The 13373-nt window shown below is 34.7% G+C and overlaps 1 protein-coding gene across 4 annotated transcripts in view; it reads right to left on the reverse strand.

Annotated features, from left to right (window-relative positions):
* The window catches only part of REV3L (REV3 like, DNA directed polymerase zeta catalytic subunit), a 187195-nt gene that overhangs the window by 110139 nt on the left and 63683 nt on the right, over nt 1-13373 (reverse strand). For 3 of the 4 annotated variants that reach the window (XM_066247757.1, XM_066247759.1, XM_066247760.1), the window contains 5 exons: nt 12726-12822; nt 7042-7136; nt 6385-6489; nt 4710-4794; nt 4475-4626 (listed from right to left, as the gene is read on the reverse strand). In XM_066247757.1, coding sequence (XP_066103854.1) covers nt 4475-4626; nt 4710-4794; nt 6385-6489; nt 7042-7136; nt 12726-12822 — 534 coding nt within the window. The remainder of the gene's footprint in view (nt 1-4474; nt 4627-4709; nt 4795-6384; nt 6490-7041; nt 7137-12725; nt 12823-13373) is intronic. The other variant, XM_066247758.1, reaches the window with a different exon arrangement.

The following is a 13373-nucleotide window of genomic DNA, read 5'->3' on the forward strand; positions in this document are numbered from 1 at the left end:
TGAAGCAGACTCACAGATACAGAGAAGAGACTGATGGTTGCCAGAGAGGAGAGGAATGGGGAGGCCAGGTAAAAAAGGTAAAGAGATTAAGAAGAATAAAGTCATAGTCACAGGAATGTAAAGCACAGCACAGGGAACATAGTCATGTAATAACTATGTGTGGTGTCAGGTGGGTACTTAAAATACTAGAGGAATCACTTTGAAAATTATATACATGGTTGGCTAGCCACCTATGTTGTATACCAGAAAGTAATAAAATATTAAATATCAACAGTAATTGAAAAATAAAATTTTAAAAATGTTCCTAAATTGTTCTATAAATACTGTAAATTCCTAATAAAATCTCAACAGGGTTCTTCCCTTAGAAATGAAACAATCTGATCCTAAAATTAACAGGGGAGAGCTTTTTAAAAGATAGAGTAGACAATTTTGAAGCCAAACACGAGAAGATCTGCCCTTGATATAAATCAATACTAAAGCAACCATATATAACAGTACCATATTAACAGAGGGCAGTAATTTTCAACCTTTTTCACCTTATGGCACACATAAACTAATGACTAAAATTCTGTGGCATACCAAAAAACATTCTATTTTTTGCTGATCTGACAAAAAAAAGGTATAATTTCAATTCATTCACATCGGATAGCTACTGTTGTGTTGGCTGTTGTCATTTTTTTACCAATGACAATTTAAGGGAAAAAAGCTCAGTGCCCCTGACTAAAATACTAGTTAGGTATTGCATGTTTTATTTATTTATTCTGTTTATTAAAATTTTTTATTGAATTTATTGGGGTAACATTGCTTAATAAAGTTGTAAAGGTTTCAGGTGCACAACTCCACAATACATCATCTGTACACTGCATTGTGTGTTCAACATCCTAAGTCAAGTCTCCCTCCATCACCATCTATCTATACCCTTCTCATCCCGAACTCTCCCCTTTCCCTTCAGCAATTCCCATACTGTTGTCTGTGTCTGTTTTTCTTCTTTGCTTAATTCCCTCACCTTTTTCACTCAACACCTCCCAAGGTACTGCATGTTTTAAAAATTCTTGCAGCACACCAGTGTGCAGTGGCACCGGTTGAAGATTGCTGACATAGGAAAACATGATTGAGGTGGGGGTATTGAGCAGAAAAAACTGAATACCTAAATGTGAAAATCCAAATTATAGGCTTACATAAGCCTTAGAGGTGAAAACTTTCATTAAATCAGGTAGAAAAGGACTCATAAACCAGGTATGACACCAAACTACAAAGAAAAAAAATTGTTAAATTTGACTTTAAAACTGAAGATACACAAAGCACCTAAAAAAATAAGAGGAAAAAAATGAGAAAGAAAGCTAAATTTTTTTTTTTTTGAAGACTTCTAAAGTACAAGTCTAGATAGGGAAAAAATATCTCTACAATATATGATTGACAAAGGCTTAATATCTAGGAAATATAAAGAACTTCTACAAATAAGAAAAAGATTAGTGAGCAAATAAAAAATGAGCAAAGAACAATAAGCAATTTAAAGAAATTCATATGCTCAAACTTATTAGTAATCAGAAAATACAGGTTAAACTAAGGAGATACCATTTCAAAGAATCAGAATGGCAAAAATATTTTTACATATGATACCATAAAATGTTGAGGATGTAGGGAAATATAAGGTCTAATATATTGTAAAAATATAAATTTAAGTACAATAATTTTATAGAGCAATTGTATAATACTGGCATCACTACAATGTGATATTTTTTTACTATTAGCAAACCTCAAAATCTAAAAAACCAAGCACTAAAAATAAAAGGGTTTATAGAAATAAAAGGTTAAGACAAAATTTATGCAACTTTGTAACCAGAGCACTAACAAAATCAATAATTGGTACAGGGGAGATACATCAGTCTGTATCTAGGGGCTGTCATAGGAGATATTAAAAGTGCACAGAAAATAACAGTATGAAAAAAATGGTACATTCTGATTACAGAGTGCAGCTGGCAGATGATAAAATAAAGAAAATGGAAGAGCTCTGAGTCAGCAGACCGACATAAAGGTGAGCTCAGGTAATGGTGCAACCTGCCATTAGTCAGAGATGGCACAGTGCTGGGATTCAATTCTTAAGGTGGGAGGAAGGTCTGGGCTTAAGTGCTTATTTTTAGTTGTTGAACACAGTCAAAAGCCCCTGTTTACATGGGGCAGTGAAATAAAGGGTTTTTCCTTTTATGCTGAAGGCTATAATTCTATTATTTCTGCTACTCTGCTTCTTCTTGACTAGAAAAATTGCACATGAAACAACGTGACTTCTAAGTAAAACTTTCATTATCTTATTTCCCAATCATGTATAAGCTAATTGCATTGCATTACAGTAACCCTGTTAGAATACAACGGCACAATACAAATACCTTAGGAAGTGGCAAATTATGCTTCTACATTATCTTTTGTGGAGAAACTCTTACACATAGCCACAAGGGGACAGATATAACACTGCTATTAACAGTGCAAAAGTAAAAATCACCTAACAGTTGTAGAGAAACAGATAAACTTAGGTAGTTTTACAAAGGAGCACTAATCAGTAGCTAAAATGAATAACCTAGAAATTTTAAAGTTATAATATTGACATAAATTACTCAACATCATTAGGAATGAGGAAAATATAGTAATAATACCATAATATGAGGCAAGTTCATACACACTAGGATGACTATATAAAAAAAACAGCTAAGGCCCTGGCTGGTTGGCTCAGTGGTAGAGCATTGGCCTGGTGTGCAGGAGTCCTGGGTTCGATTCCTGGCCAGGGCACACAGGAGAAGTGCCCATCTGCTTCTCCACCCCTCCCCCTTTTCTTCCTCTCTGTCTCTCTCTTCCCCTCCCACAGCCAAGGCTCCATTGGAGCAAGGTTGGCCCGGGTGCTGAGGATGGCTCCATGGCCTCTGCCTCAGGCGCTAGAATGGCTCTGGTTGCAGCAGAGCAACGCCCCAGATGGGCAGAGCATCGCCCCCTGGCGGGCATGCCGGGTGGATCCCGATCAGGCGCATGCAGGAGTCTGTCTGCCTCCCTGTTTCCAGCTTCGGAAAAATACAAAAAAAATTTTAAAAAATTAAAAAAATGAAGAAGACAGCTAATAACATGTTAGTGAGGATGCAGGGTCACTACAACCCTCACATATTGCTGGTGGGAATGGAAAACAGTGTAGTCACTTTAGAAAAGTTTTGATAGTTTAATAAAAAAAATCAAACACAAATTTACCAAATGACCCAAGTTTCCACTCCTTGGTAAATACTCAAGAAAAATGAAAATATACATCCACACAAAGACTTACAAATGTTCCTAGCAGCATTATTCTTAAGACCAAAAAGTGACAATAACCCAAATATATATATATCAACTAGTAAATGAATTTACAAAATTATGGTATATCCATACAATGCAATACTATTCAGCAATAAAAACACTGACAGATACAATGTGGATGAACCTGAAAACTTAAGTGAAAGAAGCAAAACACAAAAGACTGCATATTGTACTTCATTTATATATATTCAGAAAAGTCAAATCTTGAGACAGAAAAGTAGATTAGCAGTTAATTAGGGCTGGAGGTGGGAACAGCTGTGACTTCAGACACAGAATCTTTTTTTCCCCCCAAAGTTAGAAGCGGGGAGGCAGTCAGACTCACTCCCGCATGCGCCCAACCAGGTTTCACCCGGCATGCCCACCAGGGGGCGCTGTTCTGCCCAGCTGGGGCTTTGTTCCACTGCAATCGGAGCCATCCCAGCGCCTGAGGCAGAGGCCATAAGAGCCATGCTCAGCGCTTGGGCCAACTTAGCTCCAATGGAGCCTTGGCTGCAGGAAGGGAAGAGAGACAGGGAGAAGGGAGAGGGGGAAGGGTGGAGAAACAAATGGGCACTTCTCTGTGTGCCCTGGCCAGGTATCAAACTCAGGAGTTCCACACGCAGGACCGATGCTCTACCACTGAGCCAACTGGCCAGGGCTAGACACAGAATCATTTGATGTGAAGAAAATGTTCTAAAACTGAATTATGGAGATGTCTGCAGAACTCTGTAAATTTAGTAGAAATCATTGATTTATAAACTTAAAATGAGTGAATTTTATGATATATTATGAAAATTATACCTCAATTAAATTGTTAAAAATATGCTCAAGGAAAAAAGCAAGTTGTTTAACCTATAACAAGTAGAATACTATTTATGTAAAATTTAAAGCCTAAAATAACTATTTGTTGTGGGCATACATATATTTAAGAAAATATAAAATCATACATGGTAACAGTGTGCACCAACTTCAGAACAGTGCTTGCCTCTAGGAGGAAGAAAAAGTAAAGGAACGGGAAAGAGGTTTTTGCTATATCAGTATTTATTTCTTAGGAAGAGAAAAAGAAACATTTAGCAAACTCCACCAAATACTAATATCCCAGTGCTTTATATACAGATGTCTGTTAAAGGTATTTTCTGCACACCTGAAAAGAAAATCTCACCTTTGCTCAACTCTGTGTCTTTGTGGACTTCTACCATATTAGCTGGTGTACACTGAAGACCTTCAGAAGACAGAACCTCAGAGTGCAATGTTAACTCAGCAGAGAACTCCTGGGATCCATCACTGTAGTCCACAGATCCTGATAACATTCTGCTTAATTAAAACATATCCTTTATAACAAACTAGATAACAAAGCAATAAAATAGTTCTGAGATCTTTAATAAATAACCACTTACACAGAGAAATCATGCTGTTTGAGAATTTCCTGAAGTCTCTTCTGAAATTTTTTTTCACTTTCTGTTGCTGGCACAAACCTGTGATCTTTGAATTTTAAAAGTGCATTAAAAAATGTAGATAGCAAACGAATGAAATATTTTCTTTTCTCCTAGAATAGCTTTTTTTTTTTTTTTAAATAATTTTATTTTTTTAATGGGGTGACATCAATAAATCAGGATACATATATTCAAAGATAACAAGACCAGGGTATCTTGTCGTTCAATTATGATGCATACCCGTCACCCAAAGTCAGATTGTCCTCTGTCACCTTCTATCTTGTTTTCTTTGTGCCCCTCCCCCTCCCCCTTTCCCTCTCCCATCCCCCCCCCCCCCCCCCCCCCCCCGTAACCACCACACTCTTATCAATGTCTCTTAGTTTCACTTTTATGTCCCACCTACGTATGGAATAATGCAGTTCCTGGTTTTTTCTGATTTACTTATTTCGCTTCGTATCATGTTACCTAGATCCCACCATTTTGCTGTAAATGTTCTGATGTCATCATTTCTTATGGCTGAGTAGTTAGAATAGCTTTTAAAATAGCAATTTCCTACCCTACTCTTAATACGTGTAACACCACCTGACAGTAGTTCTATTATAAAAAACAACCAAAAGAGAAATGATTGTCACAGAAACTATATAATTAAGCACTTAAAGTCAGTTCAGGACTAAGTTCTATAATTATAACTTAAATCTAACACAGAAAAATACTGTTCTTTACATATACATGTATCATATACTCTGAACCTTATAAAATATTGCGTTTGCCCTTATAAAATACAATTATTTCTAATTTAAAAGGCATTCAAAAGTTACCAATATATTTTTAGTGTCCAAGCACTATAATAAAAATTTGAAATTTTAACTGGACTTCAATATGGGCTTACTATTGTATTTCAAATACATCTGCCTGTGAATTATATCTTTTATTCTTTAACTGTTATTTTAAATTTTTTGTTGTGTCCATGGTATTTATTTAAGCCCCTAAAAGTCTTTTTGAAGTAGCAGGGTTTAATAATAAATAAAATGAGTGTTTTCTTCAGAGCTGTACAATATGATCAAATTGAGAGTTTATATGACATACCTAGAAAATTTGGGGGTTGTATTTCATGGGTACATTTTCAAAGCTTAATGAGTTAAATACAGTATTTTTTAAATTATTCTTTTCTTTATTTAGAAAATTAAACTAAATGGGGTGACACTGATCAAAAGAGTACAGAGGTTTCAGGTACAGATTTCCATACCATTTAAACTGCTGATTGAAACACACGGTATTTCTAAATTGGGATTCATGATCTTCTGTAAGTATTCTACAGCTCATTTGGAAATATAGAAAGTTAGAACATACTAGAGAATGAAAAAGGAGCAAAAACATGGAACAGGAGGACAAGGCGGGATGAAAACAAAAGACAATGAAGATGTCAATTTCTTATGAAAAAAAAACAATGAGCAATACTTTGGAGGTAAAGAATAACTGGTTCAGAGCAATGACAACAGAAAAAAGGAAAAAATATATATAGAAAATTTAAAAGTATTCTGAAAAGTAAAATAGAAGGATAAGGTAAAATCTCAATGTCTTAACCTCTTCCATTAAAATATCTTGTTTTAAAAAATCATTAGTACTATTTGGTTTATACCTTGCGTTTCACATTGGCTAATTTGAGAACTTTCATTTCTGTTTCTCCGCCGTTGTTTTTCATCTTCCCATATGGCCTGTAGACCAGGATTTCCACCAATCTGAGCTGTAATCACAACAGTACTTCACTACTACAAGGTCAAAGTAAAAAATACCTGCCTAAAGAAAGAAATCCAAACTTCTAAAATAAATACTGCCTCTTAAGGAAAACAATTCCCTACTTTGTGTAGTAAAGCAAACTATCTTTATCTACAGTTCTTATGTTAGTACTTTTTTAGTTTTATCCCAGTGGTTCCCAAAACCCAACAAGTGAGTAAGATTCAAACATTTGATGATAGCCAATAGACCTAAGTGTCCCCTCCCTGATATATAACCTAAAAATTAAAAGTCAGATTATATTAATATTTAAAATATTGGCTAATTTATTTAGCATTACATTTACTTTAGGTTCATGACTGTGTAAACATACTCATACGAATGAAAATATAAGTGAAAAAATAATGACTATTTCATCAGAGGTACAGAAGCAATCTTTGAAACATTTTTCATTCTCCTTCTATAACATCTTACATCTGTAATAATGTTTTCTTCCTTACTTTTCCCACTATACTTTGGTCATTAATCTAAAAACATATATTGAGAATAATAGTATATATACCTTCAATGTCCAGCCGATTTAAGATATCAGCAGCTACAGCATCTACTTCTAATTCACATGTACTCTGTGGTTCAACACCTTCCAGTATTAAGGAGCTGTATTAAATACAGACCAAAAAAATCACAATAATTATGTAAGAGTAAATTTTCTGAAGATTATTCTTATATGATTTTTCACGTTTAGGTGGTAAGCAGAAAGCCAGTGCTATATTAATTCACAAGTATTCATGACAATTAATATTGTGTATATACATATAACAAAATAAAAAACAGGAAGTGAAAAATACTCTTATGTTGACAACTCAATTGAGATCCTTTTGCAGTACATTCTGTATATTTTAGTTCATTATATTTTATACATAAGGAACATACAATATTTCAGTATGTGGCTCATATCCAGGACAGAGTGGGATAACAACTGAGAGATTCATCAAAAACCATAAACAGCCTGACCAGGCGGTGGCGCAGTGGATAGAGTGTTGGCTTGGGATGCTGAGGGCCCAGGTTCGAAACCCTGAGGTCACAGGCTTGAGCACATGCTCATCTGGCTTGAGCATGGAGTTGCCCGCTTGAGCATACGGATCATAGACATGACCCCATAGTCACTGGCTTGAGCCCAAAGGTCACTGGCTTGAAGCCCAAGGTCACTGGCTTGAGTCCAAGGTCGCTGGCTTGAGCAAGGGGTGGCTCACACTGCTGGATCTACACCCCACCCTGTCAAGGCACATATAGGAAAGCAGTCAATGAACAACTAAGATGTTGCAACGAAGAATTGAAGCTTCTCATCTCTCTCCCTGTCTTTCTCTGTCCCCCCTCCCTCAAACAAAACAAAAAAACAAAAAAAGAACAAATCATGTACATATATAAACATTTACCCAGAGGTACCTTTCTCAGAAATCATAGTTTTTAAAAAAATGAGGAGGATATGCAACAAGAGATGAAGGGAAGAGAGTATCCTGAAAAATGGGCAAATGACACTGTTTTTCCTGCCCCCAACTACTGCTAAGCTGAAAAATTCTTTAAAATTCTCCATAACTACAGACTTGAGAAACCACATGTTCAATAGTGGGATCATAGCTAGGAAATGCGGTAACACCACAGTCATTACTTTTTATGAGAACTACAGAGGGTTGTTCCCACTAATGTTCTTTGACTCAGAAGTTTTTGTTTTTCATCAGAGCCACAAAAAAAGATTAGGACACCACATAACTGTCCCTGCTTGATAGAATAAACATACAACTTCTAGGGTGAATCCCAGTTGACTCATTTCAAAATTTAGATATCCAACCAATACTGACAACAATTGAAAAAGAGAGACCATGGTATTACTAGAAAGTGGGTGATAGCAGATTCCATTCACATTTGTATTTGAGACTTTTTAAATGTTTTATGAGAAACATCCTAACAAAACATCATTTTCCATAGCGTATCCCTAAGGAAATTTTGATGGAACATTAGAAAAACTATTAAATAATTAATTTGTTAAATCACAGAATTTATAATTCAAAGAAAGATACATAGATACATACACACAGATACAAACTTACATATGCATATTTTTAACATTAATCAAGAAGAAACATACTAGCCAACCAATCATAATATATCCCTTTCACTTTCAGAAAAATTGTTGTTAGTCTTCATTCATTCATTCATTCATATAATTTAACAAAATTAATTTTGCCATAAAGTGATATACCAGATAAAATAGTTTATGATCAATTTTCTCCTTACACTAAAAAGTTTCACATATTTTGGAAAAGTTATATTGTAAATTTCAAGGGTGAATTTCCCAGGAGTAGCACATTTGTGACAAAAGCAGGGAACAGCATAAAAAAATATACAATCACATAGTAGAAATTTATAACTATATCTCACCCTTATTACAAAACTACTTCAGACATTCAGAACAGGTGTTCCTAGAGAAAGGAAGTATAAGGTCTACCGGAAAGTTCTGTCCGTTTCTATCACAAGTTTCGACACATAAGCACATGTTTATTTGGCACATGTGTGCCTCTCTATTTTTATCACTTAATGTATACATACTGATGTAGCAAATTAACTAAAACAAAGTTGATTCACATTAGTCTTATGTGTGAAGCCATAGTGTACCCATGGCTACTGATAAAGTTCATTTACACCACTGTAATTTTTACGAATTTCAACAAGGAAGAAATGCTACAGAAACATGTCTGTCGCATCCACCATATTCCCCGGACTTAGCACCCTCCGACTATCACTTGTTTTTGTCCTTACAAAATTTTTTGAAGGGCAAAAAATTCAAAAATGAAGAAGATATCAAACAAGCACTGGTTCAATTTTTTGCATCAAAAGATAAAACATTTTTCAAAAATGAGATATACAAATTGCCCTCACGCTGGCAAGAAACATTAATAATAATGGCAATTATATTATTTAATAAAGTTTATTGATGGTAAGAAAAATTTGTATTTTGTTTTATTCCAAAAATGGACAGAACTTTCCAGTAGACCTTTAATTTTCAGAATTAAAACTTTCCAACAGAGAGCCTGACCAGGCAATGACACAGTGAATACAGTGTCAGACTGGGATGCAAAGGACTCAGGTTCAAAACTTCCAGGTTGCTGGCTTGAGCACAGGCTCACCTAGCTTGAGTGCGGGGTCATAGCTGGCTTGAGTGTAGGATCATAGACATGACTCTATGGTTGCTGGTTTGAGCCCAAAGGTCACTAGCTTGAGCAAGGGGTCACTCGCTCTGTTGTAGCCCCCCAGTCAAGGCACATATGAGAAAGCTATCAATGAACAACTAAGGAGCCGCAATGAAGAATTGATGCTTCTCATCTCTCTCCCTTCCTGTCTGTCCTTATCTGTCCCTCTACTGGTCTCAAAAACAAAAACTTTCCAGTAGATAGAAAAAGTGTGAGTAAAAAATGTGAGTCAGCAAATACATGCAGACCATTCGATTTTAGCCATAAAAGGTACATAAGAAATAATAATGATAGACAACTATACCTTTCTGACATTTCTGTTCACAGCTGAACAGTCCTAATTAGAATCAGAGAGGATGGAGCTCAGACATCTATAATTTTAAAAATCTCTTCAGATCATTCTGAAGAATAACCAGTGTTGAGATGACTACAGTAGATTCAATTTTTGTGGATTCAACACTCTGGAAAGTGATCCTGAAGGTCCATGATATACAGTAATTGATAATGAGCTAGTAGATAAGGTTAGTACAGTAGCTAACTCAACACTCTCATATCATTACAACTTTGTTGCTCTCTGTTATGGCCCTTGTGATAATGTTTGTGAAAGGTCATAAAACATTTCTTTGTTAAAAAAAAAAAAGGTACACAGAAGAAAGTGCTAGCACTGGGGACATAAATAAGACTAATAAAATCTAAGAGTAATGATTTATGGCAAAATTTTTGACATTATATACTTGCACTTGATAAAATTAGATCTTTGTGTTTAATATAAGCATCCCCAAAATAGAAAATATGAGATAATCTGAGACAAAAATATATAGCTATCTTATACTTATTTTAAATTCTAATTCTGAGTATCTAATTTAGTTTTATTAGTTTGCCTATTCATATTTTTGTTTATAATTTGCTAACTCAAATATACAGGGTCCTTAAAAACATTCTAGAATTAAAACTTTTCATTATAATACATGCAGTTTCCCCAAACTTACTCCTAATCAGTGAAGCTTTACTATATATAATCTTATAACCTAACCAGAAGATGTGTGTTCAAAAAGGGCTTCAAATATAAATAAACTTTGACTTGAGCATGCAAAAAACAAGTTACTAAATGTAGAACTTTGAAAACCAAGGAATCTAGTGAATAGGTAAATCCTTGGGTCAAGCTGATTTGCTCCAACTTTAGAGAGAGAGAGGGACTATATCACAGGCATAAAAAAAATGAGACAACATATAGCTTGTCGGTGACTTGGCTCTGGACTGATTAGAATTTGATGTAGTAAATAATGTTCTTTAAACTTAATACCATTTCAACATTATTATAAAAACAATTCTGCTCTGAGAGGGAATCAAGAAGTACATGTGTATGTGTGTATGTGCTTATCAAAAAGTTCTAAAACTAGTTAAGCTGAATCAAGAGGTAAGGCAAGGCACTGTCCATATCACTTTAAAGTCTTATTCTAATATAACATTCCAATCATAAAACAATGTATTTGTATCATTATTTAGTGATATTTTCTTGATTTTATTTATTCTTCTTTCTTTCTTAATTTTAGATATTAAAAAATGCCCAAGTAATTCTATAATATGAAAATTCTGTTAAGTATATATTAGGATCTTAAAATACATAAATTAACATCAAAATATTTTATGATAGTTTATCTTCAATTGATTAATTCACATTTTCTTGTCATAAAATAAAAACAAAAGTCATTAAAACACTTTTTCCACCTTGTATTCTTCATAAGAATAATGTACTTAAAAAGCATCAGGTGACATGAGTAATGAAAAGAGGAAAACCATAACCACCCTGCCAAATTCCAACTAATCAATAAAAGGACCAAGAAGGCCTGGGCAATGTTTTGTGGTATAAAACAGAAATCCCTCTGAGTTCCATGTAGATAAAGCTCTTATTAATAATTTTTATATGACTGATTATATATATGCTTTGTGGTAGAAAAATCTAACTACTATTTGGAGTATATTACATTCCCCAAAATAAATAGTCTAATAAAGAATAAAATAGTCAAAAGAAATCACAGATTGTATTATTCATACTCAGTATGTGAACCCACTTCCCCCCAAATTTTTAATATTTAGAAATCTAAAAAATTATTTTTACTAAAAATATTTATTATTTAGGTTTTCAATTGATATTTTATTACATGATCTTTACTTGAGAAGTTATAGGATATGCACAATGAAGAAGAATGTTGGAAAGAAGTATAAAAATTTATATCCAAATTCCTTTTATTAGATAGGTAATAATTAGATGTATTTTCTTTTTTTTTTTTTAAATCTTTTTTTTTTCTTTATTCATTTTTAGAGAGGAGAGAGCGAGGGAGAGAGAGACAGAGAGAGAGAAGCGGGGAGGAGCTGGAAGCATCAACTCCCATATGTGCCTTGACCAGGCAAGCCCAGGGTTTCAAACCGGCGACCTCAGCATTTCCAGGTCGAGGCGTTATCCACTGCGCCACCACAGGTCAGGCACTAGATGTATTATCATGGTCTCTTTTTAAACTTTATGATTCTGTGTAACATACTAATGTTGAGGTTTGCTTTTTTATTATTTTTTAAGTGAGAGGAGAGGAGATAGAGAGATAGACTCCTGCATGTGCAACCACGATCCACCCAGCAACACCTGTCTGGGGCTGATGCTCAAATCAACAGAGCTATCCTCAGTGCCCAGGGCCATGCTCAAACCAATTGAGCCACACTGGCTGCAAGAGAGGAAGATAGGGAGAAGAGGGAGAGAGAAGAGAAGTGGAGGAGATGGTCATTTCTTATATGTGCCCTGACCAGGGATCGAACCTGTGGCATCCACACACCAGTCTGATGCTCTATATACTGAGCCAAACAGCCAGGGGTAGATTTGCTTTTTTGAAAACTTTATATATTAAGGTATCAAAATATAAGGTTAAAATTAAAATATGATAACCACTAATTTCTGAATATAGTAGAATATATGTAAATAAATTTTATTCTCCTTTAGAACATTAACCTTGGTATTTCATTTTCTTCCCACCGAAATAAGGTACCAGTAAGAGAATGTCCTGGTAGCTGATTCTTGTAAGATCCAGTTGCACGCAATGGATCACCTGGGAATAGAAAAGTGAAAGGGAATAAGTTCTGACTTTTAACTTGCAAATAATTACTCTTTAAATAAAATAATATATAACCTATATGACCAGTTCCTAAAAATTCATACACACCTTGGAATGTATATGCGTGGTTGAGAGTAATGGTTCTTTTCAACTGCGATGTCAAAAATGTAATATAAAATGCCTCTGTCGCATTCAAAATATTTACTCTATATAAGTACTTCTATATACTTCACCACTAGAGCAATCAGTGATTTTCATTTCATTTGAAAACAGGTTATATAACTGAATACTGAGACAAAATTATATATGCATATATAATATTAAAATTTCTAAATCCTTTTTACTTTTGAATTTACTTCACTTTCAAAAGTAAGACTACAGCCTGATCTGTGGTGGCGCAGTGGATAAAGTGTCGACCTGGAACGCTGAGGTCGCCGGTTCGAACCTGGGGCTTGCCCAATCAAGGCACATTATGGGAGTTCATGCTTCCTGCTCCTCCCCCTTCTCTCTCTTTCTCTCTCCTCTCTCTAAAAATGAATAAATAA

The sequence above is a fragment of the Saccopteryx bilineata genome, chromosome 12, assembly GCF_036850765.1.
Source record: "Saccopteryx bilineata isolate mSacBil1 chromosome 12, mSacBil1_pri_phased_curated, whole genome shotgun sequence".
Classification (NCBI taxonomy): Eukaryota; Metazoa; Chordata; class Mammalia; order Chiroptera; family Emballonuridae; genus Saccopteryx; species Saccopteryx bilineata.